General features: G+C 46.4%; 1 protein-coding gene across 1 annotated transcript in view; it reads left to right on the top strand.

Annotated features, from left to right (window-relative positions):
• Positions 1-20,829: 20,829 nt before the first annotated feature.
• APCDD1 (APC down-regulated 1) overlaps positions 20,830-26,852 on the top strand; it is a 35,328-nt gene continuing 29,305 nt past the window's right edge. Inside the window, exon 1 of the mRNA XM_021096050.2 lies at positions 20,830-21,188. Coding sequence (XP_020951709.1) covers positions 21,131-21,188 — 58 coding nt within the window. The 5' untranslated portion in view covers positions 20,830-21,130. The remainder of the gene's footprint in view (positions 21,189-26,852) is intronic.

The following is a 26,852-nucleotide window of genomic DNA, read 5'->3' as shown; positions in this document are numbered from 1 at the left end:
CCAACCAAGGGATAAATCACAATAAAGAAACAAGGAATAGCACAGCCTCAGTAAAAGAACTAATGGTGAGTAGGAAGGAAATCATTTACAAAGAGCGATGATTAATGACTGATGGTTATGGCATGAAAGACAAATAGTCTAAAACATAGAGTCACAAAAGACCAGAAAAGCGGAGGAGTTCCCTGGTGGTCTAGTGGTTAGGATTTGGGGCTTTCAAGACTGCAGGAGGAGGGCAGGAAGAAGAGTGGATTCTACCCTACCTTCAAGGGAGACTTTCTTTAGAACAGCCAAGGGCTCCAACCACAAAGTCTTCCTGGTCTTTTTCACTGACTGTGGAAGAATCCCTTAAGGAAAGAATCTGTTGTGGAGGAAAAAACGTTGATCTGAATTTCTGAAATCCCTTCATTTCACTTCGGTTTTCTGCTTAATTTAAGAAAAATTAAATTTAAAAAACAGGATGCCCAGCACAGTCCCATGTTTATATGATGATGTTGGAAGTTGCCCTATGTTTTCATTCCTATAGCTTCATGGAAAGGTGGCTGGAAATGTATTCACATAATGCTAATGACACCTAATTCTTTGTGACAAGACTTGAGGTGATCTTTTCCTTTCTTTATATTTTTCTGCATTGTTTGAATTTTCACGATTATGAATCATTTTAACAGAAAGTATAAAGTAGTTACTCTCAGAGGAACATCAACTGGCCTCAGGAGGTGAGAAATCAGGGCATCAGGAGGGAGAGGGCTGTAACCCTGACCTTCAGCTTACTGGGTGCTCCTGTGGGTGCAGGGCTAAACTCACAGACAGGCCAACATCATGAGATGGGAGGACACAAAAAGCCACCATCCTGTCAAAGCTGGATCCCTTTGAATTGTCACCTACGACTGCGTCCACATGGATTCATTCATCGAATCTTCCTCCAAATTGTGGCTGAAACACGAGGCCTAGCGGGCTGGCCAAGGAGGGCTGGCAGCCAGTGCTGGGCTGGAGCAGCAGCCGGAGGTCCTCAGGAGCCTGGGCCCGGGGGATGGGGAGGGAGGAAGCAGATATTCGGGCGGGAGCAAAATTGGCCAAGGAACGTGCCTCTGCAAACCAGAGACCCTGGAGGTTGAATATCACACAGAAGGAGGTCAGTTTGAGAATTAAGGTCAGTGAAAAGCTAAGGGGCAGAGGGACAGACAGATGAGGTTGAGATGTCATTTCTTGATGGGTGAGACTTGTTGGCCAGGCCCTCCTTGGAAAGGCCCCGGCTCACGTTACAGGTTCAACCTGTCGTTTTGGGCCCCTGAGACGTGCGGTGAAAAGGCTGAGATATTAGGTGTGTCTGGGGTGGGCTAGCTTGGGTGGGAGCTCGGGGGTGGGAGTGTGTGGAGAGGGGCCACAGGGAATTGAGCCTCAGAGATCCACCTGGCCGTTGTCACCTTTTGCCCAATCTCCAGCAGCCTTGCCCAAGGAAAGTGCAGGACACACCCCTTGCAACAAGCCCAACAAAAGTGCCCTAGAGCCGCTGACAGGTCCCTTTGGGTGGCGAGTGGCTGGTCTCTTCATGCTGAGGGGAAGGGCCGCGCCCCTGCTGGTCAGTCCACACATAGCCATTCCCAAGGCCCTCACCTGTTTCTGAACTTCAAACCAGTTACTCCAGCAGAGGCCAAAAGCCTGCTTGGCCCGTTTGCACAGCCGTTGTGTAGAAAGGCTCCAACTCTCACGGGGCTGGCTAACCCACACAGAAACTCAGAGCTTATTTCCAATCAAATGTGGGAGAAGTGGTTTCTCAGGCTGCCTGGAAACACCCCTGGGTCAGCACGGTTCACAGAGGTCGTGCTGGGGGCCGGTATTACTCAGTGGGCCAAAAAACAGAGAAGGGATTAATTTTGAGCTCCAGAAATTCATTGAAAAACCATTATGAGTCACTTGCCTGTACACTGAGCACCGACAGAGGCCAGGAAGGCACCGGCCTCACTAATGTGGAACCTGCTGCAGAGACTAGAGTAAAGGGCCAGCCCAGGGCCAGAGAGAAGAGGCCACCAGCGAAACAGAAGAGGTTGTGATCATCCTCTTCCAAGGCAGGGCCCTGCTCCTGGGACGCTGGGGACTGAGGAGATGTGGGGGCATGGCTGCTGTCCTCCCGCCTTGGTAGAGACCAGGGCATGCACACAGCTGCTGCCAGCTGGGACTGTGCTAAAACACCTTGCATGTTGTTGGCGAATAAGGAGATGAAGTGTTTAGGTGGAAATGTTGACTGATGTGCCGCCCCCTGCCCCCCGCCCCTTGCTGACCCTTCAGCCTCAGCCGTTCATGTAAACTTTCACAGTCTGGGTTTCCTCTTCTGGAAGAGGATTCACCACCTGCTCAGCCCAGGCCCTGGAGTCACCCTGTGGCCCTCAGCCCTGTGTTCTTCAGGGTCTGAGAGTCTGCAGATTCTCTTAGCAGGTGTACAACTTTCCCCCACCCATTGCACCCCAAACCCCTTGCTGAGGTCACGCCTCTCTCCCTGATTCACCAGATTCCCTGAGGCAACTCCCCCCCCCACCTCCACCCAGTTTCTCCCTCTTTCTCCCAACTTTCAGATTGATTTTCCTAAAACATAACCTCATGATGCTTCTCCTCTGCCGAAGACAATTTTACAGCTACTCGTGGCTTCCTGGCCAGAGATACAGCCTCTTGACCGGGTGTGAATGACAGATGCCCACCTGTCTAGCTACAGCCCCTGCGTTTCCAGGGGGAACAACCTTCCAGGTTCACCCAGGACAGTCCTGTCTCAGTCGTGCTCCCTGACAAACCAGGGTGAGGGGTCCCCTACCACTATGTATAGTCCCCAAAGGCTCTCTCCTGGCCATCACCCCTGGGATTTTGCCAAGAATGGTCCCCTCTATTTCACCTACTAAAAAACCCAGCCCATCTCATCCTCCTGTCTCAAAGGATGGGCTCAAACCAGCAGCTTCGGTCTCCCAGTGGCAGTGTCAGAAACAGGGACCCATGGGCCCTTGCCCAGACTGCTGACTCAGAAACTCTGGGGTGCAGCTCAGCAATCTTTTTTTTTTTTTTTTTCCGAATCCTTGATGTATGCGAAGGGTGAAAATGAGGGACCTCTTCCTGCCGCAGCCTCACCAGCCCATCTGTGATGTGCACACTACCATGAGCCCGGCCGCGGTTTTAATATTGACTCGTTCAAACCCAAGTGCAATTATTGACTGAAAATCTACCTCCCCATCTGACCCCAAGCTCTTTGAAGACCGCATTGCCACTTTCTGCTGCTCTCCAGGTAATAGCAGTCCATGTTTGTAAATCCTTGGCAGTTTTATTAACTCTTGTATTAAGGGAACAGACTTATTAAATGATAATTAGTTCCCTCAGTCAAACCGCGTTGCAGGGAAGTGTGAAATCCTAGGAGAAAGAATGTCCGAGAATGACAAAGAAGCAGGTGTTTACACACTGCCTGGAAGCATCTGTATGGGTGAATTTTGCCCTAATTCTCATTAAAAGCCACAGGTCTTGGCTCCCCTCATTTAATCATAATGATAGACATTCTTTTCCTGCTCAAAGGATTATCACTACTTTTCAGAATATCTTATCCCTTGAGCTCGAAGGCTCACTGAAGTTTTGGACATTAAAAAAAAAAACCACCTCTGGGGACTAAAAATTGATTTTGAATATTTTACAGCCTCTGAGGCGGCTCTCTCTTTGTACACTTTTGGTCTCAATTAAAACCACTGCCACATGCCTGCTATTAATAATGACAGCAATTTACTTCTGTTGAAATTGAAAGGCTTCAGTTCTCTTTGAAAAGCCTAAATGCATTTCACATGGTTTACAGACATGTTTCAAAGCTTTCTTCTCCTTTACAGTTTTTTTTTTCTTTTTGTTTTTTGAAATAGACTTAATCTTCAAAGTGTATGATTGCCATCGGGTGCCTGAAGACAGAGATCTGAGCACACGCAAAAGTACACGCGTGTGTGTACATTTACATTCATACCGATATTTATATGTTGTGGTCAAATCGTTCTGCCTTCCGAGGTAACTTGTTATTGTTCATGTGAATGTAATTTAACTGATTTTTTTTTCCCCTAGCATTTTTACTTGACATTTTAAGAGTCAGTGAAACTATGGAAAAAGAAAAAACGCTCAATGAAGAAACATAATTGTTTTCAGCAAACCACATGTGACATTTCAGATGTAGGTTTTATATGGTATTGTCTTGAAAGCGTATATACATTTGGGAAGATTTCTTAAAGTAAATCATTAGAAGAAAACCTACAACAAATAATTAACATTCATCAAATACATAAGAAGAAGGGTTTGATTTGGACCACATCAAACGGCCAAATTTTCATTGTTGAGTTTCATACACTGAATGTTGAGAAAACAGATTTTGATTCAAAAGGATTCTGCCCCACCCACATGCTCCAGCGCTGCTAGTGTGGGTGAGGGAAGAGGTCTGGAAGCAATTGGGCTGGATGTCCCCACACTCAGTAGGAAGCAAACCCCATGCCAGGGTCCCAGGTTTCTGAAGGACTCAGAAATTAAGGGTCAAGATTAAGTAGAAGGTTTTTGAAGTCAATGACATGGAAAATTCATTTTTAAATTATCTTAAAGCCATTAATGGCAAAGTTTGAGATTTTTTGGGGAATTTGTCCAGTGTGACCCATCTTCATTGATCATGTATGTTGAAATAGCTATCGATCCCATTTCACTGAATAAACACAAAATAAGCCAATAATTACTACACTGTAGCTCAGACAGAAAAAAATTCCATATTTTTACAATGCAGCAAGTGAGCAATTTTACTTATTTATTTGTTCATTACTAAAACATTGGTGGGTTCATTATAGAAGATTGAATATTTTAGTTCAGTTGTTCAGTAACTACTGTAAATTCCTAACGTATGATCAGGCAATATCTTGCTTTTTAAACTTAACTTTGTACATAAGAGTTGAACAAACCAGGTATGTCATCGCTATCCAGTTGAGCTATATTCAGAGACAGGATATGAAAAGAGAATATTGATATGGGTGGTGACTAATGAGAAACTAGTTAGACGTGAAAATCTGTTGATGTCAAAAGCAAGCAAGTAAGGAGTTCCCTGGTGGCAAAGCAGCTTAAGGATCTAGCATTGTTACTTCCATGCTTCTGATTACTGCTGTGGCGTGGATTCAGCCTCTGGCCCAAGAACTTCTGCATGCCTCAGGCACAGCCAAAACAAAAATAAAACAAAAACAAAATGGAAAGAAAAAAAATGAGCAGGTAAATAGATTGAAGACCCAGCTAAATGCAGCTAAATTACTAGTTCCATACGATTCTTTGATTAAAATCAAGTAAAACATTGCTCATAAAGAGCTAAATTAAAATAGCTAGACTTCACCAAACATGTAGCATATGTGAATCTTTGTGATGAAGTTAATGGGACACAGACATTCCCCAGACTTCCACTTTAGAGCATATTACTTATAAGAACACTTAGAAAAGTTCTGATATTATTTGATAAACCATTATTGAAAATGTATCCAAATTTGAAGCTGAAAATGAGTCATTTAAGAGAAATAGATATTAAACAGGCTAGAACTCCCTTTACTATATTCAATGCATCAACAATTTCTATTTTATAATTTTTACTTTTCTGCTACCAATTATTTTTGACCCTGGATTTTTCAGGTAATTTTTTTAAATTAATAGTCAATAGACTTATAAAGAGATCAGGTAAAATTATACTTATCTTCTCAAGTTAATACTCTAACCTTTGTCCTTAACTTTTCATTTGAGACAAAATTAGCAAAGTTCAGTAATCCCCAGGAGGTTTTAAATTTAGCTTTATATGGTGCAAAGAAAGCAGCCTCCAACCAATGGAGAGCTCATCTTCCATTTCCCTGGCCTGAAGGAAGGGATCCAATTTCTTCCAGTTTTATAAAACATCTCAAGCTGAAGGCTCAAAGTTTTTGATCATACACCCATCTTGGTTAAAAAAAAAATCACTCTACTATGTCCTGAATAAATCATACATAAGGACTGTGATTTTTAAAAGGATGAAAAGAAGATAAACTAAACAGAATCTTGAACATTATTCATGACATTAAACGATAAATAATCTTTTTTTTTTTCTTTTTACAGCTGCACGGTGGCATATGGAGGTTCCCAGGCTAGGGGTCAAATGGGAGCTACAGCTGCCAGCCTATGCCATAGTCACAGAAATTCAGGATCCAAGCTGCCTCTGCTGCCTACACCACAGCTCACAGCAGTGCCATATCCCCAACCCACTGAGCAAGATGAGGGATAAAACCTGCATCTTATGAATCCTAGTCAGATTCGTTTCCACTGCACCACAATGGGAACTTTGAACAATATCTTTTTGCCTCATGATGGACTGTGCTTCTTTGAAAATCTAACTTAAGAATAAAAGTAAGGAGAAATGCTGCTGTGTTCTTCCTCTCCCCCATGGGCAGGGGCACATGTACCCTCTGAGTGCCTTTCCCAGCCACTGCACGTCTGTCTTCCTGTCTCCAAGCTCAGGTCTGGGAAGAGGCAGAAGCATCATCACGTTGTAGGTCAATTCCGCAAGCGTTGGCCACACCTGGAAAGCTGAGGTTGGAACTCTCCTCTGCATGTAACGGCTGGGCGACCATTCCTGGACTCCCTGGCTGGGCCTCAGCAGGTGCAGAATGCAGAATGGGGGGGTGGGGTGGGCTTGTCAACCCTCAGCAGCACATGGGGTTGGGGCCCCAGGATGCTGGAGCCAACAGGCAGGACCCGCGCCCTGAGCAGACCTCCCTACATGCAAGACCAGGAACCCAGCCCCGCTGGAGATGAAAGCCCCCCACGCCACTCCCACCAGCGATGGTTTCAACCTGGTTTCCCCTGGACCTCCCTCCGCAACACCCAGAGGCATCTTTCGTGTATACACACACACACACACACACACACACACACACACACACAGCTTTCTCCTCCCAGCATGTGTTCCCTCTTGCAACCCCCACTGCCTCTGCAAGGAGACCCACCCGTTCTGGGCAAGGTGGAGTCTATTACAGGCAGATCCTCTGGAATATCCATGGTCCTCAAACATTTCTGCTCCCAGAGCCACAGATCCTGGGGCTGGGATCGCCCCATCCCCCACCCCCAGGCAGAATCAAAACCCCAGGGGCAGTAGTGCGCACAGTCGGAAGCAGATGGCCCATCCTTCCCCACAGGGGAAGTTCAAGGTTTCCAAGGATGCTGATCCAGCCCACCCACCCTGGGTTTGAAGCTATAGCGAGTACTGACCAGGGCGCCTGGAGGGCAGTGTGGTGTGGTAGCAGGGGCCGTCAGTTGTCACTCCCCAGGGGCTGGGCACCTGCTCCAGCATTATGGTGCCCACGGGACCATCCTCAAGGTCTGGTCTGTGGCTTCAGTTACCAGAGCCCACAGTGCTTTCTGATTAAATTGCCAGAGCTGGTCTGTTTCTGCACAGCTGAGAGCGGCCACTCTAACCATCAGTTTAGATGCGTGATTTCAAGGCGGTGGACAGAGCCACATTCAGCTCCTCTCCCAGGCAGCCTGCTGTCCGCACCGTACACATAGCTTCCCGCATCACCTCACTCCGTCCTCGAGACACAGGGTGGGACCATGCTGCTGTCACCATTTCACAAGCACAAAGACAGGGTCCCCACGTCCTAGGTGAGATGCCAAAGCCTCATGGCTATAGCAGAAATGGGGGTGGGCATCATTCTTGAAGTATTTGTTAGCAGCTCTGGCAGTAGCCCTGTCTGACCCCATATGGACTGATTTTAACACGGGAGCAGTTTTCAACTCCAGCATTCAGACCTCTGCTGCCACAATGCAGGTCTGAAAAACAACTGTCACAAGGGCAACCTCAGATCACGGTGGAGGTGGCTGTGACCTTCCATGGAAAACCATACTTGATTCTACAGCCTCAAGAAACAGAAGAGAAACCCATTTCCACCATTCAGGGCGGTGGGACTCCTTCCCAGAAGCACGTAGAAGGCCCACCTTGGAGGCTAGCAACCCATCCCCACCAGTGACTAAGGCCGCTGTGGTCAGTCTGAGCTCACCAGACTGTCACCAGCTTTCCCTAAGCGTCCAATCAGCTGCCTCCCAGCCAGTCCAGCTCACATCAGTGCCACCTAAAGCAACAGCCACTTATCATCTATCTTGAGGCTGGGGGGATACCATGGGGGGTGGGCTTTGACAACAGAGCAGGGCCTTGAAGCTCATTCAGTGCAGACACCAGCCCTGGTCTCGCCTCCCTGGGCCCCAGGCTTGTTCAATGCACAGTTTTGTCTTGTTTTATGAAACCACGTTGTCTAAGCTAGTGACACTGTCCACACTTCATGCGCTTCAGAAAACAAGCTGGTTCTGCACAATATGGTTTTAATATTTTTCCGCTTTGTGTGAATGTTAGTGTCCCAATGCCCACAGGAGATTGTCAACTGTCTCGCAGTATTCACTTGGCCCAGTTCTATCCTGGTTTTCCCCAGTTTGTTCCTATTATCATGAGTATTCTGCAAAGTGTAAAAGCAGGCCCCCCCCCCCCCCCCCCACACACACACACACACACACACACAGCTGGATTGTTTAGCATTTGCCTGAAGATGCACCAAGAACAATGTTTAGGGAGTTCCCATCATGGCTCAGGGGAAATGAATCCGACTAGGAACCATGAGGTTTCAGGTTTGATCCCTGGCCCCACTCATTGGGTTAAGGATCTGGCGTTGCTGTGAGCTGTGGTGTAGGACACAGACTCAGCTTGGATCCTGAGTTGCTGTGGCTGTGGTGTAGGCCAGCAGCTGTAGCTCCGAATGGACCACTAGCCTGGGCACCTCCATATGCCACGGGTGCGGCCCTAAAAAGCAAAAAAACAAAAAAACAAAAAACAAAAAACAAACAAACAAAAAACTGGTGTTTAATACTGTTATTATTTTTCTTTGTAATTGCAGGGTGGTTTTCAACCATTTGGTATGTTTTATGAACTCTAAGTAAAATCACACCCCCAAAAAACAAATGTGTTAAAGCTAAACTATTTCATTTCTCCTTTGTAGCAACTTCTGTCTCTACTTGAAATTAACTGAAGAAGTTGAAGATACTGCATTTTCACATTACTAGAAGTTGTTCTACTTTGAAAGAAGAAGATAAACAAAGGGGATATTTTAAATAAACTTTTCCAGCCCACCTCTCAGTAGGACTAAAAGAAACTTCTTTTTGCATTTCCTATTAGTTAAGGAGTCACAATGTGTACTGCAGTCCAGGGAAATGTTTTTAGTTTTACTGTTTGTTTTCTGTCTTTTTATTTCAATTTATATTACCTTCAAAGAGCTTTTTATCCAAAAGAACTAGAAATTGGGGAAAATGACTTTGGAACTCTGGTAAGAAAATATCTCTGCTTTCAGCTGCCTAATAGCTCTCCCGTTCCCATCAGTGAAGAGAGCAAGCATAAGAGTCTGTTAGATTCTGTCCTACCTGTTCATCTGCTTAAGCCAGGTACATGGATTTTCACAATGAGCTGTAGAGAGGTGTATGATAGCTGACATTTGTCAAGGCCCAGATGTAAAAACAGACTCCTTATATTTTCCTTAGGTGGTGCTGAAATAGAGTAATTTTCTTGAGTCTCGGGCCAGTCATACCCATTTTCAGCATGGCTGACCCATTTTGAGGTCCACTGGGGACCTGACAAGTCCATCATGACACTAAGTGCCACTGCCTGGTGGCATCAGCCTTTTCCCATTTCACAGAATGAATGTTTTGAGTGACACAAAGCCTGACAGTATGTTCAGTTATGGGGACGTAGTCCAGCTCCTGAAACACATCACTTCCTCTCTACTAGAGGAGGCCTCAGGGGTGAGGCCATTGACCAATAGAGAAGAGGAACCAGGAGTCCCAAGTCCCAGAACTGCTGATGGTGGAGAAACTTCCACCAGGAGATGGAAGATAGAGCGATCGTGGCTAAGTGTGGAGTGAAAAGCAAGGAGAGGTTTGGTGACCACCCGGTCTGTCAGGCTGGTTCCCAGTGACACCTCCTGGAAGAGACAGTGACTGGCCAAGGGCTGGTCTGAGAGGGGAGCAGGTGGGCCAGAGATAGGAGAGGAGGCAGTGGTGGCACCTGTGTGCAGCCAGCCACTCCTCAAACCCAGGTCGGCTTGGCCGCTGTTTGAGCCCGGCCCACTCTTTCTCTGCCTTCACGTGGGGATGGGAGGGTGTGGCAACCTGATTTGTGGTACAGATAACTTATATTACATAAGGTGGGAAACAGAACAGACCTAGTGAACACAAGTTAGAACAGAGCCAAAAGACAGCACTCGGGTGGCCTGACCAAGCCATCCTCCCCCAGCTAAAAATAATAAATAAAACCATTGGAGCAATAATGTAAATGAAAGAGAACCCTGGCTTCCCTGGAGTTCAAAATAAACACAGCAAAGCCAAGGCCACGCCCCCTGGCTCCACCCCCACAGGGAGTGAAGGGCCTGGTCCACACAAGCCCTGATTTTTTTTTTTTTTTTTTGTCTTTTGTTGTTGTTGTTGTTGTTGTTGTTATTGTTGCTATTTCTTGGGCCGCTCCCGCGGCATATGGAGGTTCCCAGGCTAGGGGTCGAATCGGAGCTGTAGCCACCGGCCTACGCCAGAGGCACAGCAACGCAGGATCTGAGCCGCGTCTGCAACCTACACCACAGCTCACGGCAACGCCGGATCGTTAACCCACTGAGCAAGGGCAGGGACCGAACCCGCAACCTCATGGTTCCTAGTTGGATTCGTTAACCACTGCGCCACGACGGGAACTCCTGATTTTTTTTTTTTATTACTCTAATGAGTTTATCACATCTGTAGTTGTATAATTACCGTAATAATCCAATTTCACAGGATTTCCATCATAACCCAAGCACATCCCCCCACCCCCACACTGTCTTCTCCGGAGACCATAAGTTTTTCAATGTCTGTGAGTCAGCATCTGTTCTGCAAAGAAGTTCAGTCTGTCCTTTTTTCAGATTCTACATGTCAGTGAAAGCATTTGATGTTGGTGTCTCACTGTATGGCTGACTTCACTTAGCATGATAATTTCTAGGTCCATCCATGTTGCTAAAAATGCTGATATTTCATTACTTCTAATGGCTGAGTAATATTCCATTGTGTATATGTACCACATCTTCTTGATCCACTCCTCTGCTGATGGACATTTAGGTTGTTTCCATGCCTTGGCTATTGCAAATAGTGCTGCAATGAACATTGGAGTACATGTGTCTTTGTGAGTCGTAGTTTTCTCTGGATAGATGCCCAGGAGTGGGATTGCTGGATCGAATGGTAGTTCTATTTTTAGTTTTCTGAGGAATCGCCATACTGTTTTCCACAGTGGTTGCACCAATTTGCAACCCCACCAAGAGTGTACTAGGGTTCCTTTTTCTCCACACCCTCTCCAGCACTTATTGTTTGTAGACTTCTTATGATGGCTATTCTGGCTGGTGTAAGGTGGTACCTCAGAGTGGTTTCGATTTGCATTCCTCTAATAATGAGTGATGTTGAACATCTTTTCATGTGTTTTTTGGCCATCTGCATGTCTTCTTTGTAGAATTGTCTGTTTAGATTTTCTGCCCCTTTTTTGATGGGGTTGTTTGTTTTTTTGGTGTGGAGCTGCAGAAGGTGTTTATAAATTTTGGAGATTAATCCCTTGTTAGTCGCTTCATTTGCAAAGATTTTCTCCCATTCTGTGGGTTGTCTTTTCATTTTGTTTAGGGTTTCCTTTGCTGTGCAGAAACTTCTAAGTTTGATTAGATCCCATTTGTTTATTTTTCTTTTTATTGTCAATACTCTAAGAGGTGAATCTGAGAAGATGTTGCTGTTGTTTATGTCAGAGAGTGTTTGGCCTGTGTTTTCCTCTAGGAGTTTGATAGTGTCTGGTCTTATATCTAGGTCTTTAATCCATTTTGACTTTATTTTTGTGTGTGGTATTAGGGAGTGTTCTAATTTCATTCTTTTCCATGTGGTTGTCCAATTTTCCCAGCACCACTTATTGAAGGGGCTGTACTTTTTCCACTGTATATTCTTGCCTCCTTTGTCATAGATGAGTTGGCTGTAGGTGTGTGGGTTTAATTCTGGGCTTTCTATCCTGTTCCACTGATCTATATTTCTGTCTTTGTGCCAGTACCATACAGTTTTGATGATTGTTGCTTTATAGTATAGTCTTAAGTCCGAGAGCCTGATTCCTCCGGCTCCATTTTTCTTTTTCAGGATGTCTTTGGCTCTTCTGGGTCTTTTGTGCTTCCAAACAAACTTTAAAATATTTTGTTCAAGTTCTGTGAAAAATGTCCTTGGTAATTTGATAGGGATTGCATCAAATCTGTAGATTGCCTTAGGTAGTATAGTCATTTTGATAATATTAACTCTTCCAATCCACGAGCATGGTATATCTTTCCATCTATTTGTGTCATCTTTGATTTCTTTCATCAGCATCTTATAGCTTTCAGAGTACAGGTCTTTTGTCTCTTTAGGTAGGTTTACTCCTAGGTATTTTATTCTTTTGGATGCGATGGTAAATGGGATTGCATCCCTAATTTCTCTTTCTGCTCTTTCATTGTTAGTGGATAGAAATGCTGTCAATTTCTGTGTATTAATTTCGTATCCTGCGACTTTGCCAAATTCGTGGATGAGCTCTAACAGTTTTCTGGTAAAGCCTTTAGGATTCTCTAGGTATAGTATCATGTCATCTGCAAACAGGGATAGTTTTACTTCTTCCTTTCCAATTTGGATTCTTTTTATTTCTTTTACTTCTCCAATTGCCATGGCTAGGATTTCCAAAACTATGTTGAAGAGTAGTGGCAAGAGCGGACATCCTTATCTTGTTCCTGATCTCAGTGGGAATTCTTTCAGCTTTTCACCATTGAGAATGATGTTAGCTGTGGGTTTGTCATACATGGGCTTTATTTATGTTGAGGTAGGTTCCCGCTATGCCCACTTTGTGAAGGATTTTTATCAGAAATGGGTGTTGGATTTTGTCAAAGGCTTTTTCTGTGTCTATTGAGAGGATCATACGGTTTTGATTCTTCAGTTTGCTGATGTGGTGTATCACACTGATGGATTTGCGGATATCGAAGAACTCTTGCATCCCTGGGATAAATCCCACTTGCTCATGATGTACAATCCTTTTAATGCATTGTTGGATGCGGTTTGCTAGTATTTTGTTGAGGATTTTTGCATCAATGTTCATCAGTGAAATTGGCCTCATAGAATGAGTTTGGAAGTATCCCTTCCTCTGCAATTTTTTGAAATAGTTTCAGAAGGAGAGGTGTTAGCTCTTCTCTAAATGTTTGATAGAATTCTCCTGTGAAGCCATCTGGTCTTGGACTTTTGTTTGTTGGAAGTTTTTTAATCACAGTTTCAATTTTAGTTCTTGTGATTGGTCCATTCATCTTTTTTTATTTCATCTTGGTTTAGTCTTGGAAGATTGTACTTTTCTGAGAATTTGTCCATATCTTCTAGGTTTTCCATGTTATTGGCATATAGTTGCATATAGTAGTCTCTTATGATCCTTTGTATTTCTGTGATGTCCGTTATTCTCCTTTTTCATTTCTAAATTTTATTGATTTGATAAATCTGGCTAGGGGTTTATCAATTTTGTTGATCTTTTCAAAGAACCAGCTTTTTGTTTCATTGATCTTTTCTATGGTTTTCTTTGTTTCTTACACAAGCCCTGATAAGGCTCTCCGGCAAAGGCACAATGCATCTGGGCTGGGCTGGTTGCTCCAGATGGCGCTGGATGTGCTTGGTACCCCCAACCATCCCGGAAATTCCTTCCCACTTCTACCCTGCTCTGGTTTCATCTGCAGTTTAAAAGCCAGCACTTCCGATGTGTTACCTATGCTTTAGTTATGGATGCTTTTGTGAGTTCAAGTCTCGATTTGCTAAGCATGAAGGGCAGAAGACAGGAGGGTCCTTGAGGAGGACAGGGTGAAGGAAGGAATTTTGTTGGATGAGAGCTGAGCGGGGCAGCTCAGGGAGAAGGTGGTGGGAGTCCATCTTTGTGACAATGTCATCTAATCATGCTCCTCCGCTTTTTCTGGCGAATATACCAGTGACTTTAGGTAGACAGTGTCTGAAACACAGTGGGTGCTAAATAAATGCACATTAATGGATAAATGACTCCAAGAGACACAAAAACTCTTCCTTAGCCTGTTGGGAGGAAGTCATAATGGGAGTCACAATAGGGGGTGTAAAAGGAGGAAATCCCAGCTGCAGCCCCTCAGACTCCTACAGGTTGAGTCCTGAGCATCAGTGAGTGTCCTCCCAGGACGCCCCATGTTTGGGCCTCACCTAGTTCACATCCCTAATCCATCCACCAGCACCAAGTGGGAACTGGTTCACTACCAGGACCATGGCCCAGATGAGAAGCCTGAGGCTGGGGCTGCATGAGCATCTGTGTCAGGAAAGCCTGGATCCGAATGCTGGTCGAGCCTCTTTCCAGCACTGGAACTCTGGGCACCCGTGGTACTCTGTTTCCTTGTGGGGAAGGTGGGGGTGGTAACCGCTTGTCACATACCAGTTACAGGGACTGGATGAGTTCATTCAGGGGCAGCCAGAGCTCGGCACTCAGAGCAACATGAAGGACGAGGGACAAAGGGGGTCCCAGACCTTAACCTGATGTCTACAGAAATCTGACCACCTCGTCTCTGCCAGGACGTCAGGAAGTACGGGGTTTCAGCTGGTCAGATTTCTACCCCAAATCAAAGGATGTTGGCCTCTTGTGCTGTGAGCCTGATTGGTGCCCTTGACCCAGTTTCTTACCTCTTTGTCTGTTTTCCACCCTGATTTGCTGAAAGTATTGGCAGCTTATCACTGGGGTGCCTTCGAGTAGAACTTTTTGCTTCATCCCATCCATTGTGAGTCTGTGAAGAGCTGCTAACTGAGGCACTGGGCTAAAGCATATGAAAAATCCGGAGACAAAAATCTGAGAAAAAAACTAGATACACATGTCATTTTCCTAGATGTATTCGGTTAACTTATTTTCAGCTGAACTCTAGTGCTGTTTGAGTGTTTGTGTCTGTTTGTAAAAGTTTTTCCCCTGCTGTCTTCATAAGGAGAGAGACAGTAAAGACACCAGAATATGTATAGGAAAATGAAACAGGTTCTAAGTTAGGGCCTGATGTGTTTGGACAGGAATAAAGTATACACCGTCTGTGGGCGGAGAGGCAACATTGTGAAACATTGTGTGTTGGTGGGAGATCTTAGCACAGACATGGGCAACCTCTGCAGACCTCAAGGTCACTTGCCCACATCAGAACAGCCCTGGCTTCACAGAAGTGCATGGAGATCAAAGGAGATCGTGCATTGGAAAGCCTTTCGAGAACTACAGTGTGTTTCACAAATGTGCACATTAGGCATCACCTTGAACTTGGTGATGGCAAACTTGGTGGTCCAGAGGATGGCTGTGTTTAAGGTCAGCCCTGCTTTGGAGACCTGAACTTTAGGTAGATGGAATGTGACTGCCGTGGGCAGGTCTACATAGCTCGTCACTCTGATGCTCACAGCCAAAGTCACGGTAACATCGTCGTGCACGTTCTAATGAGGAAGGTCCTGAGATGTTCACAGACTCACAGCATTTCAGTGACTCTCTGGTCGACCTGCCTGTTTTACAGGTTGCAATCCTGTCTGTTCTAAAAACTAGGCTGTTTGGATATTTTACACATAAGACAGTGAACTGCAGGCCCAAACACTAAACATCCAGATAGCCCATCTAGCCGATCCTTTGAGATTGAATGTATCAAAACATATCTAGGAATTCCCATAGTGGTGCAGCAGAAACGAATCTGACTAGGAACCATAAGGTTGTGGGTTCAATCCCTAGCCTTGCTCAGTGGGTTAAGGGTTGCTGTGAGCTGTGGTGTAGGTTGCAGACACGCCTCGGATCCGGCATTGCTGTGGCTCTGGCGTAGGCTGGCAGCTGTAACTCCCATCGGACCCCTAGCCTGGGAACTCCATATGCCGCGGGTGCAGCCCTATAAAAAGACAAAAAAAAAAAAAAATCTAAATCAATTCTCTACTTCTGAGAGGTAAAATGTATTTATGTATCTGTGTGCTTATCTGTGGTACATCCTGAGAGTAGAAGCCTCCTGAGAGTAAGAAAACCTACTGATCCTGCCCTTAGAAAATTGTGGGACTTTTAGGCCAACAACTCAATCTCTTTGGCCTTAGTGTTCCCATCTCTAAAGAGAGACTAGTTAATAGCTGAGTGTTCAGATCAAAGATAAACAACATTGAATGTGATGTTATGATGAGGTAACCAGATGGGAGAAGGCCACTCCAGATGCCCAGCTGAAGTAAAATGAAGTTGATTTCATGTACTCAAAACACATTGGGTGAATTTTACAATTGAAGTTATTATACATATTTGTTATACATTTTGTTATAATAGGACTCATCTTATGCTTTCTTCCCTTAACACTGGTTTTCTCAAACTTCTTTGCATTGTTGCCCCTCCAGGAAACCTTCTAGAGTTATTCCTAATTGTTCCCACCCTCCCCATTAAATTGTAGGTAATCTGAATAGACATTTCTCCTTTGGAGGGCCACAAGCTGAGTTTTCTCACACCCTCCCCTACCAAAAATCAATCTGGGGGGGAGGGAATTTCATCATGTGGTTTAGCCAGTGGTGCTCAGTTTCTGTGGGCTATTTTTAGGGTACGCTTACACAGTGCTTAGGCTCCCCTGGCCCCTATGTACAGCTGTGTTAAGTGGCTGGCCCAAGGCCCTGCAGCTGAAGGACTGGAGCCCAGTGACTCTGGCTCCCTAACAAGGGCGCCATCCCTCCCCTCATGTGTCAAGCATGTCTGAGCGTTGCTATGAGTGCCCTAACAACCTTGGGCCAGCTTGGGCTGAATGCCACTGCTTTTGTGTCTCCCTATGTCTGCAGTTGTGCACTGCGGTGGCGTGGGGGTAATGTCGGCCTCATAAAGACTCTTTCTTGATGCTCTGATCTTATCCTGCCTCATCTACCAGCCCAACAAATGCCCATTATGGAAAGACTTGTGAAGGGGATGGGGGAGGAGGTGAAACATAATACCCAATTTTCTTCCTGCCCTCAAAGAACCAAGTCATCAAGTTAAGCAGATAAAGCAGTGGACACACAAGGCAACCAGTGCTACAGGAAAGACTATTATAAGAGGCACATGAAAGTATAGACACAAATGCTACTCAGATCCCTTATTGCCTCTTGCCCCTAGGTGAGCTCGCATTTTCTTTCAGTGGGAAGGGTCCTCAGTCCTGTCACCAGCTCCCCAAACAAACTTGGGACACAGAGTGAAGGGATGGTTAGGTTCAGTCACCCTCGTGGTCCCTTGGACGGTGTACATCAGTATCTGATCAGCAGTTGGTCATTACCTGTTGATGGATGGACAGATGGAGGAAGAAATAGACACTAAGCTCACAGACCTTTTAGTGATTTTCTCTGCTCACAACCATGAGTATGAAATGGAATTTAACCTTTAATTTCTTAAACTCAGAAGATCGTGCCGTCCAGAGACACATCTAAACTCCGTGTTATTTTCAAAATAGAGTTTGTCTTAATATGCCTGTTTTAAAACTATAACCCAGAAGGACGTCCCTTTCTAAGGATGCCTCAGGATAATTTTATTAGCTGTGTCTCTGAGGAAGCTGTATAGGATTTTTAAAATGTAATGTCTTTATCATTTACAGAAGCCCTGCTGGGGGCCAAATACTGGAAACAGGGTCTCAGGTGCTCAAAGGTATAGAGAGGTGACCAAGCTCCATTCCTGACCTCCAGGCCCTTATTGCCCCAAGGAATCACCACAGTGTCCTGGGCTTGGCACTGACATCTAGCAAATTTAGAGAAAAGTCTATTCCCAGTGACATTTCCCATCCTTGGAGGATGATGCAGAGGCAGGAAAATGTTTTCAACTATACTCACAATTAGACACATTTTTTAACTGATATTTTAATTCCTCTGACCCTTCTTAAAACTATCATTTTCTTTAAGAACTGAAACCTGGGGTCTCTGACATTCCACATGACTTGTAGGATTGCACGCCTTTTGGTCAATTTCACAGGCTGCCTTAGGAAACCAAATTGCAGCACAGGACTTTTTAAGAGACTTTGATCCTTGTGCTCCCAAGGTTATGATGAAATCGAACTGTCTACTGCTCTTTGCTCCCTAAAAAATCAAGATGGGCTCCCTAAAAACCCTCCCAAGAAAATCAAGCCAAGGTGACCACCCAAGCTCTGCCCAGAACAGTCCATCCCATGATTCAGAGTTACTGGGGGAGAGCAAAGGGCTTGTTCCCAAAGACTGAGCCAATTATAGAGGCTCTTAGGATCTGCAGTGTATGTGGGAAAAGACCACTTGGTAAACATGTGAGCAGCCTTGTGAGCTGGTGACCGAACAATCATGGGGTTCCAAGTGGGCCTCTGACTTGCCGTGTGGCTGGGAATCAGCCCCTGTGAGTTTCTTCTTCCCCATCAGCATGACAAAACTTATCTATGAATAGCTCCAAAAAGTCCAACATGCATAATGGATGCTTCAAGGGGTATCTTGTCCTCAGCTGGACAAGGTAACTGGGAACTATTCCATTCTCACCAGGACCTGCTCAAGGCTGGGTTCTTAGAAGTGGCCCAGGGAAGTTCCTTGTGCTAGATTCAGCGGGCCAGATTCTGGGATAGAGCTCATACCCCCTCGCCCATTACCTTCCTGGAAATGCCCTTCTCCCATTTCTGTTACTCTAAGCACACAGTCTGTCTAAGCCATACTTAAACTGTATTTTTTTTTTTTTTTTTTTTTTTTTTAGTATTTTCTTCCAGAAGTGAGTACACTGACAGCAAAAGTAAAATCAAGCAGACAGTGAGTCTTCCATCAAGGACAAGTCCCACCCTGCAGACAGGCGGAAGGCCATGGGGGCATTTCTGGGAGTAGTGACTCTGGCTGGCTGTTGAGGGTCGAGAATTTAAATCAATGACACCGCATGTGGAAAATAAGCTGGCAAAACAAATTTCAAACTGGCGACATCATTCTGGCTCTGTTTCTACCACAGCAGTAAAACCAGTTGGAAAAACAAAAATGGAATCACTTTGACTGTTGAGATGACACCAAATGATGGCTGGGCTGTTGGTTTTCTTCTCCTTCTTTTAAATAACAGGATCAAATAATTTTTTATGTGTTACCTAATTGTTCTGCTAACATGTGATGAATGACCCATTTCAATTATGACCAGCCCAGGTGCTTGTACATAAACATACCATCCCTAACACTCTCTCATCATTTGCTTGTTTTAAATATTCCCTGATAGACTAAAAGGCATCAAATGACTAAAGGCATAGAAAAGCCAGACACCGCCCAGTGTGTGTTCTTGGTGACAAGGCTAAGTTCTGTTTGAGCAGCCAAATATGCTGTTTACATCATTTCCAACTGCCTAACATTTACAAGGAAGTCAAGTTTCTGTTTTAAACCTGAATGACCCTTGGACAACATTCAAATCCCACAAGTCATAATCTGCTACCCATACCTAGTAACAGAGACAAGCATGCAATTGGAAAACGTGCACAGCAATCCCGGACTCAAACATGCTCCTGCTACCAGGCTTTATGACAGCAACAGTCCCTTGTTTCACAGGAGGGAGTCTTTCATCTTCAAGACTTGCAAACATCAGCATGTAATCCTCACAACATCCTCATGAGGTAGGCAGGTGGTGTATGTTATGAACCCTTCTATTAAAGATGGAAAGATAATGATGGTGGTAAAATAAAGCACATCAAACAGTATCAGCACCATCACTTCAAAAGACCTCTGGCTTTCTCAGGAAAAAAAGAAGTGGAAACTCACATGTATCCTCATCTATCTTACTCTTACACATGTGCTCAGGTCCAGCTAGTTTTGAATGTCTACAGCACAAGAAGTTGAATTATTACATTGTTCAAAGGGGCAGACAACTCTCTTGGAAGCTCGGCATTCTTTTTTAAGTGTTTTATTTATGAAAAACACCAGAAGAATCCTGAATCCATGTGGTCCCTGGCAGCTGCTCATCCAATGTGAAGAGGTGACATTCAGCTAGCCTGGGGGATGACAAACTTCCCCCTGAGAGCCCCGCATGGCCCTGGAGAAGCTCGGTGAAGAGACCTCCAGATTCAGCAGAGAAAAAGAGCTCGAGGTACATCCGCCAACAGGGGGGAGCCTCCTTGACCGAACCCTGCACCTGGGACTGAAGACCCGCATACCATAAACAGAATCAAGATCTGGGCTGAGACAGAGGGGAAGAGGAGCAACAGGGGGTGATCCTCTGAGACGTCTCCCTCATTCCAACAAGCCCTCACCTCCTATAAAAGGAGGAAATGATCTCCTACTCTTCCCGGTAGGGATGCTGGGATCCGACGCGGCGCTCAGGATTCCCACTCAGAGAGATTTTCGTGACCTCTCCTTCCTGCTTTCTTCTCTCCATGCTCGTCCCTCTTTCTCCCGTGCGGGCGGGCATACACACACACCCCATAGTTTGCACAAGGACTTAACTTCCACAGCACTGGAGACCCTCGCCTTGCAGCGCCCCCACCCCTTTTGGAACACCTTTCACAAACGGTGAATCTGGGTGAGGCTGTTACTGGAGGGACGACAGGCGTCTGGAGCTGCCGGGGGTGGGGCGCAGAGAGCGTAAGAGAAGAGAAGAGGTAGAGACGACACGGAGGAGCTGCAGCGGCGGTACCTAGCGCTCTTTGAAGCCCAAGGATTCCGGTCCTTGGAGGCGCCCCGGTCCTTCCAGGCCCCGCCCCGCCCTGCCCACGTCGTCCCGCCCCGTCCAGGCCCGCCCCGCCCCCTCCAAGGCCCCGCCCCTGCCCCCTTCCCGCGGCGGCGCCCTGGAAATATGAAGAAGAGCTGCGGCGGCGGCAGCGGCGGCGGCGGCGGCGGCGGCCAGTGCGGCGCGAAGCGGCGGCGGCGGCCGGGCGGGCGCGGGGCGGCCGGGCGCGCAGGGCCGGGCGCGGGGCGGGAGGCCGGGAACCGAGGGTCCAGGCCGGGCATGGGGCGCTCTGCAGTCGCCTGAAGCGCGGGCCTGGCCCTGTCCCCGCGCCGCCGGGCCGCGCCGCCCGGGCTGCAGGCGGGTCCCAGGGAGCTGGGTCCCCGGACGGCGGGCGGTGCGGCGCGCGCTGGCGGCCCCGGAGGAGGCCTGGAGATGTCCTGTGTGCGCCGCCTCCTGCTCACATCCCTGTTCCCGGCCCTCCTACTTCACGGTGAGTCCGGGGGGGCCCGGAGCCGAGGGCACCTGACGGGACCCCTAGAGCCGAGGGGACCCCCGCGTCCGCAGAGCCCTCTCCTGGGCGCCCAGGAAGAGGCTCGCCTTGCCGGGCGCGGGGCTTCTCTCTGAAAGGCTGCGCTTTCACACAGACTTTATCTCCAAGTTCCAACGGACACTTGTGGACATTCTGGGAGCTTCAGACTATAAACTGTCCTGAAACTGCAGGCTATGCGACCTTTTGCAGAGTGTCAGAGCGCAGGAGGGGCTCTTGCTGGGGTCCAAGCTTTGGACGGGGGGCGGGGGGGAACTGTACAGAGAAACTGGTCATTTTAGGGGAAAGGAGCTTGCGGTGTTTGCGTGCGCCCCTTTGAGGACTGTGTGTTGAGGGGTGAGGAGGGGTCTCTCCTAGGTGGAGGGGTAGGTTCTCTGGACGAATTTCAGGGAGCAGGGGCCCCCTAGTAGCCAAAGTGCAGTAATTAAATCCAGTCTCCTAAGTTCCCAGCGACCTGAGCTCGCTTCCCTCCCGCTCTTCTTGGTCGTTTTGTTTCTGTGTTTCATGTGTCACATGTTCTCAGTGGCTCTAGTAAACCCTCGAACTGCGGGCTTTCAAAGAGTTCCAGGAATTGCACTGAGAAAAATAAGACAGCACTGCAACTCGGGTGGGGGTGGGGGGCACATTTGCTGGAGGCTGGGGACAGGGTCTGAGTAGCATGTCCTGAGCCAGCTTTCCCTAAGCAGAGTCTCCACCAGGAGCAGAGCTGTGCTGCCTCTTACCCGGGCGACCACCGCAAACCTCTGGACACCCGGAACCCTCTTGGCCTCTGGGTTTCTGAGTGAGACCTGCAGCTGGATCCAGCTTCAGAATGCGTTTAGGTGGCACTAAGGAGCAGGCAGTGCCCCATGTCAGATGATCTAGGAAAGGAAGGAGACAGTAACCTGGAGCTCTGTGCTGCTGTTTTCTTTGAAGTGCTGCTTGGGGCCGGTGGTGTGGGCAGCACAGCTCCCCAGGCCTGCACATGAGCCAGGCTGGGCCAGACCTGCCTGGTGGCCAAGGTGTACTCTGAGCCTCTGTGATCCCAGATTTTCAAAGTCAGGATGGAAGGCTTGCAGTTCCAGGGCCAGAGAGAGAAGGTATAATTATAGGGTTGCACTCCTAGGCCCATCTGCTTAGAATTACAGAGCAGTTTTAATCTTTGGCTGAAACATGAAACAAATCAGAGCCAGTGGACAGATCAAACAGCAGCTGCCACACACACCAGAAACAAGAGGCAGAGAGAGATGAAACAGGGAAAAGTGTCCCCTAAAAATTCTGTTGTAATATCTGTGAAGAAAAAGTCAGATGGGCAGATGCCTTGAAAATGAAAAATTACGTGAACATTTCGTATAAACAGAATTTTTTGCATAAAACCATTGTGTTCTGGACTACAAAACCATCCTCAGAGACGCAACCTGGGCCCCTTAGTGCTGAGCTTGTCCTTCTTATTTTGAGAGGATTGTTTTGAGTGGATGTTGTAACCACACTTCTTGCACCATAGTCTAAGCTGGGATCATAACAGCTGGTAAGCGGAATCCAAGTATATCCTTAGCGAGGTTCGAGTATAGCCCAGATCGCCAAATTCCTGTCCAAGTCATCCTGAACTCCTTGGGATCAGGGGCTTACCCAGACATGGCAGTGCTGGTGCTGGGAGAACAGGGTGCCGACAGGGAGTAAGGAAGCAGGGGTGAGCCATTGAGTCTGTGAAAGGAAGGACGGTGGGGCCAGCCCCTGTGCATGTGCTCACATGTGTGCATATGACAAAGAGGATATCAGATAAAAAAAGGAGGTTTGGGGAGTCCCTATCGTGCGTGGCTCAGCAGAAACGAATCCGACTAGTATCCATGAGGATGCAGGTTCGATCCCTGGCCTCGCTCAGTGGGTTAAGGATCCAGCATTGCCATGAGCTGTGGTGTAGGTCACATACGCAGCTCGGATCCCGCGTTGCTGTGGCTGTGGCGTAGGCCAGCAGCTGTAGCTCTGATTCGACTCCTAGCCTGGCAACTTCCATATGTTGTGGGTGCAGCCCTAAAAAGCAAAAAAAAAAAAAAAAAAAAAAAAAAAAAAGGTTTGCAAAGTTTAATGGGATAACCCTACAAAAAATTATCCCATTTCTGCCGTGGCAAAATTATTACCACTGAGCCACTGAGGTTGCCCACAGATGAGCTTTGATCCTACAGGGAGCATCCACCTCCAGCATGGGAGAGAAAGCAAGGGAATGGTCCTTCCGTGTATAAATCTCTGCCATTTAAGAGAGGCTTGACGTGATTCACTAGGATAACGTAAAGAACCAGGGAAGAATTAGGTATTCTCTCCTTCCCCGTTTTCTACCTGGTTTTTACTTGGTTGAAGTAGTTTTAACAGAAAATGGGTATTAATCAGCCTAACCCATGAGACTGGCTTGAGATTGTGTCTTCCTCTGTAGTTAGGGATTTTTGTAAGCATTTAAAAATTCTGTTAGTAGCAGATGGACCTTGAGCATATATTTCAACAGAAGTCATCAGCTTGAAGGAAATTACCTGGACTTTTCTTAGAATTGCTTGATTTTTGTTCCTGATACATAGGCATTTTATTTTGCTAACCGTAGGACACTATCTGTTATGAGAATGATTAGTAGATAAATACACATTTGTTATGGTTATGAATGTACTTGGGACAGACTGTAATAAATTTAGTTCCTGACATCATTTATAGATTATTTTTTACACTAATAAGTCTCATTAATAAAATTGAAACGTGAGTTCCTGCCGTGGAACAGGGGCTTGGGTCGCTGAGGAGGTGTGGGTTTGATTCCAGCCAGGCAACATTGGGTTAAAGGATCTGGCATTGCTGCAGCCATGGCTTGGATTCGACACCTGGCCTGGGAACTTCCATATGCCATGGATGTGGCCATAAAATTTAAAAATAAATACATAAAAATAAGATTAAAAATGCACAAGTCCTTCAGGAAGATTCCCAGTGGACATTGTAGAAACTGTTTATTGTGTTTGGCATCCGATCTTTGTTCAGTTTGGGGGTTCCTTTTATTTCCACTCATGCACATCATAAATCATGACCTAGGTCCTACTGGTGGGTAAGTAAGGGTCTGGTGAGACTGGAGCCCATTGTTTGTTTTTGCTGTTTTTTAAAAACTGTAAATGTAGTGTGAGACCCAGGTTCAAAATGTGCCGACATAAAAGTATACATGGCAGTTTTACTTTCCTCTCCTGCAGCTTCTGAAAACAACTGCATTTCTTAATCCAAATAAAATCCACTGGGTGTCATGGAGGTATGCAGCTGGGGGGCATCCATTGTCACTGTTTTCTTTGCGTAAATGAAAAGCCACAGAAATCATTCAGCTCCAGAAGCACAGATCAACCTCAGATATTTGGAGTAAGCAGTGCTTTTTTTTTTTTTTTTTTTTGTCTTTTTGCTATTTCTTGGGCTGCTCCCACGGCATGTGGAGATTCCCAGGCTAGGGGTCCAATCGGAGCTGTAGCCACCGGCCTACACCAGAGCCACAGCAACGTGGGGTCCGAGCCGCGTCTGCAACCTACACCACAGCTCACGGCAACGCCGGATCCTTAACCCACTGAGCAAGGGCAGGGACTGAACCCGCAACCTCGTGGTTCCTAGTCGGATTCGTTAATCACTGCGCCACGATGGGAACTCCGTAAGCAGTGCTTTAATGCCCCCCAAAGTCTTCGTCCTATCTGCTAATGGAAACGTTTAAGTCTGGGGGCTGATGTTGGGGTGATGTTTACTTTTTGTAGAATTCATTGACTTTTCTGAAAGGGGAAGACACTTCAGAACCATTTCCTTTTACCCAAAAATATTCTATTAAAACTGAAAAAAAAAAAAAAAGAAAAAGAAAAAGAAAAAAGTTGTGTGGATGACCAAATGATAGCTTAACCAACACCATGTGAGGAAACATTGCAATAGGGTAAAACAGAATCTTGGCAATATCATTTAACCAAAGACAGTTTTTGTAGCCAAGCAAATATTGCCTTTCCTGCACCTCACCCCGCCCCCCCTTAGTCATAAAGTATAATCTTGAAAAGAAATGTGACTCACCTGTTGGTAACAGGGAGCATCTTTGGCAGACGGTAAATATTCGTGTGTAAGAGAAGCTGAAGAGTCCCAAGCACGCGGCAGAGCTGGCCTATCCTAGCCACATACCTTCTCTTCCTCCCCGAATGAGTAAAGAACTCAGCACCAGCAGATGCTGCATACTGTTAGGGAGCGCTGGTGACAACTGGATAGAAACAACTAAAGGGAGGCATAAAACATGTAGGGCTAGAAATAGGAAAAGACACATTGGTGATCATGTGCATCCGAGGGAAACTCACCTGGCAGAGGGAGTCTTTAGTGGCTTCTGCATGGAATAGACGTGATCCCAGGAAAAAGCTCAGGAAAAACCTGCGTCACGTGAGCATGAGCTCTTGCTGTGCAAGAGCTTGCTGTTCTGCATATAGGCTGTTCAGTTCTTTTCAATTTGGGAATAAAATTATTTTGGACAGTCTTGGGGTAGGGATCCAGGTTTGAGAAAGGATATAGTGTCACCCTGAGGTCCCGAGGGTGTTCTGCTCTCTCAGGGTTTTCCTGCTTCGTTCCTTCAGCCAACCATTCAGTCCACTGATATGTTTATAGGGGCTTCCTGTGTGCCTGTGTCACTGCTGGCTGGGGCCAGGGCTGTGAGAAGGGGCAGTCCCCCTTTCTGAAGTGTCCTGAGACTCCCCAGGGGTGAGGGGGAAAGAATATTGGAGCGCCCAGAGCTGGGAGGCGGGCACACTGCTGTTGACTTCCGTGTTCTTCCCTGCGGGTAATCCCAGCGCTCCCCCCCCAACACACACACCATGCACACAGACACACATGCACACACCATGAACACACACACACCACCAACATAACACACACACACACCATATACCATGCACATAAACACATCATGCACACACACATACACAACACGCACACACAATACACACCATTCATACAGACACATATCACACACAACATACACCATGCACACACATACCACAAACAACACATACCATGCACACAAACACACGCCTCACATACACAGCACACACCATGCATATAAACACATGCACACAGACACACACAATGCACACAATACACACCATGCACACACAGGTACACACACATACACAGCACACATACCATGCTCAGATCATATACACAGACACACACCATGGACACACACATACCATGCATATAGATACACACATCATACGTGTGCATGCACACACACACGCACACACACATACACACACATGACTGTGATGAAGAGCATGGATGTGGCTGTGGCCATCAGCTGCAGGCCCAGCTGTGGTTTGACACCAGTGTCTTTCTGGGGACCATGGCCTAGAAGAAAAGGACTTAGAAAATGACCTCATTTTCACCTAAAGTTAAGTGAAGCCAGGAACTTGAAATCTTATATTTCTCATAAAGGGAAAATACTTTTAGATGAGAAGTTTTAAAGATTGGCAAAAGCAGCTTTCAGCTTTTATCTCAAAAAACGTGGAAATAAAAACAAGAGCATGGTAAGTGTAGGTGCCTGTGTGGTAGTGAACTCTGGCTCTTCTTCCAAAATTTGAAAGGCTGTGCTGGTGGTTCGTACCT

This window comes from Sus scrofa, chromosome 6 (assembly GCF_054392235.1).
Source record: "Sus scrofa isolate SSC_HxYL_T2T_F1_AM1 chromosome 6, Sscrofa_HxYL_maternal_Yorkshire_Landrace_v2.0, whole genome shotgun sequence".
NCBI classification, from domain to species: Eukaryota; Metazoa; Chordata; class Mammalia; order Artiodactyla; family Suidae; genus Sus; species Sus scrofa.
This window is presented reverse-complemented; position numbering and strand designations above follow the sequence as displayed.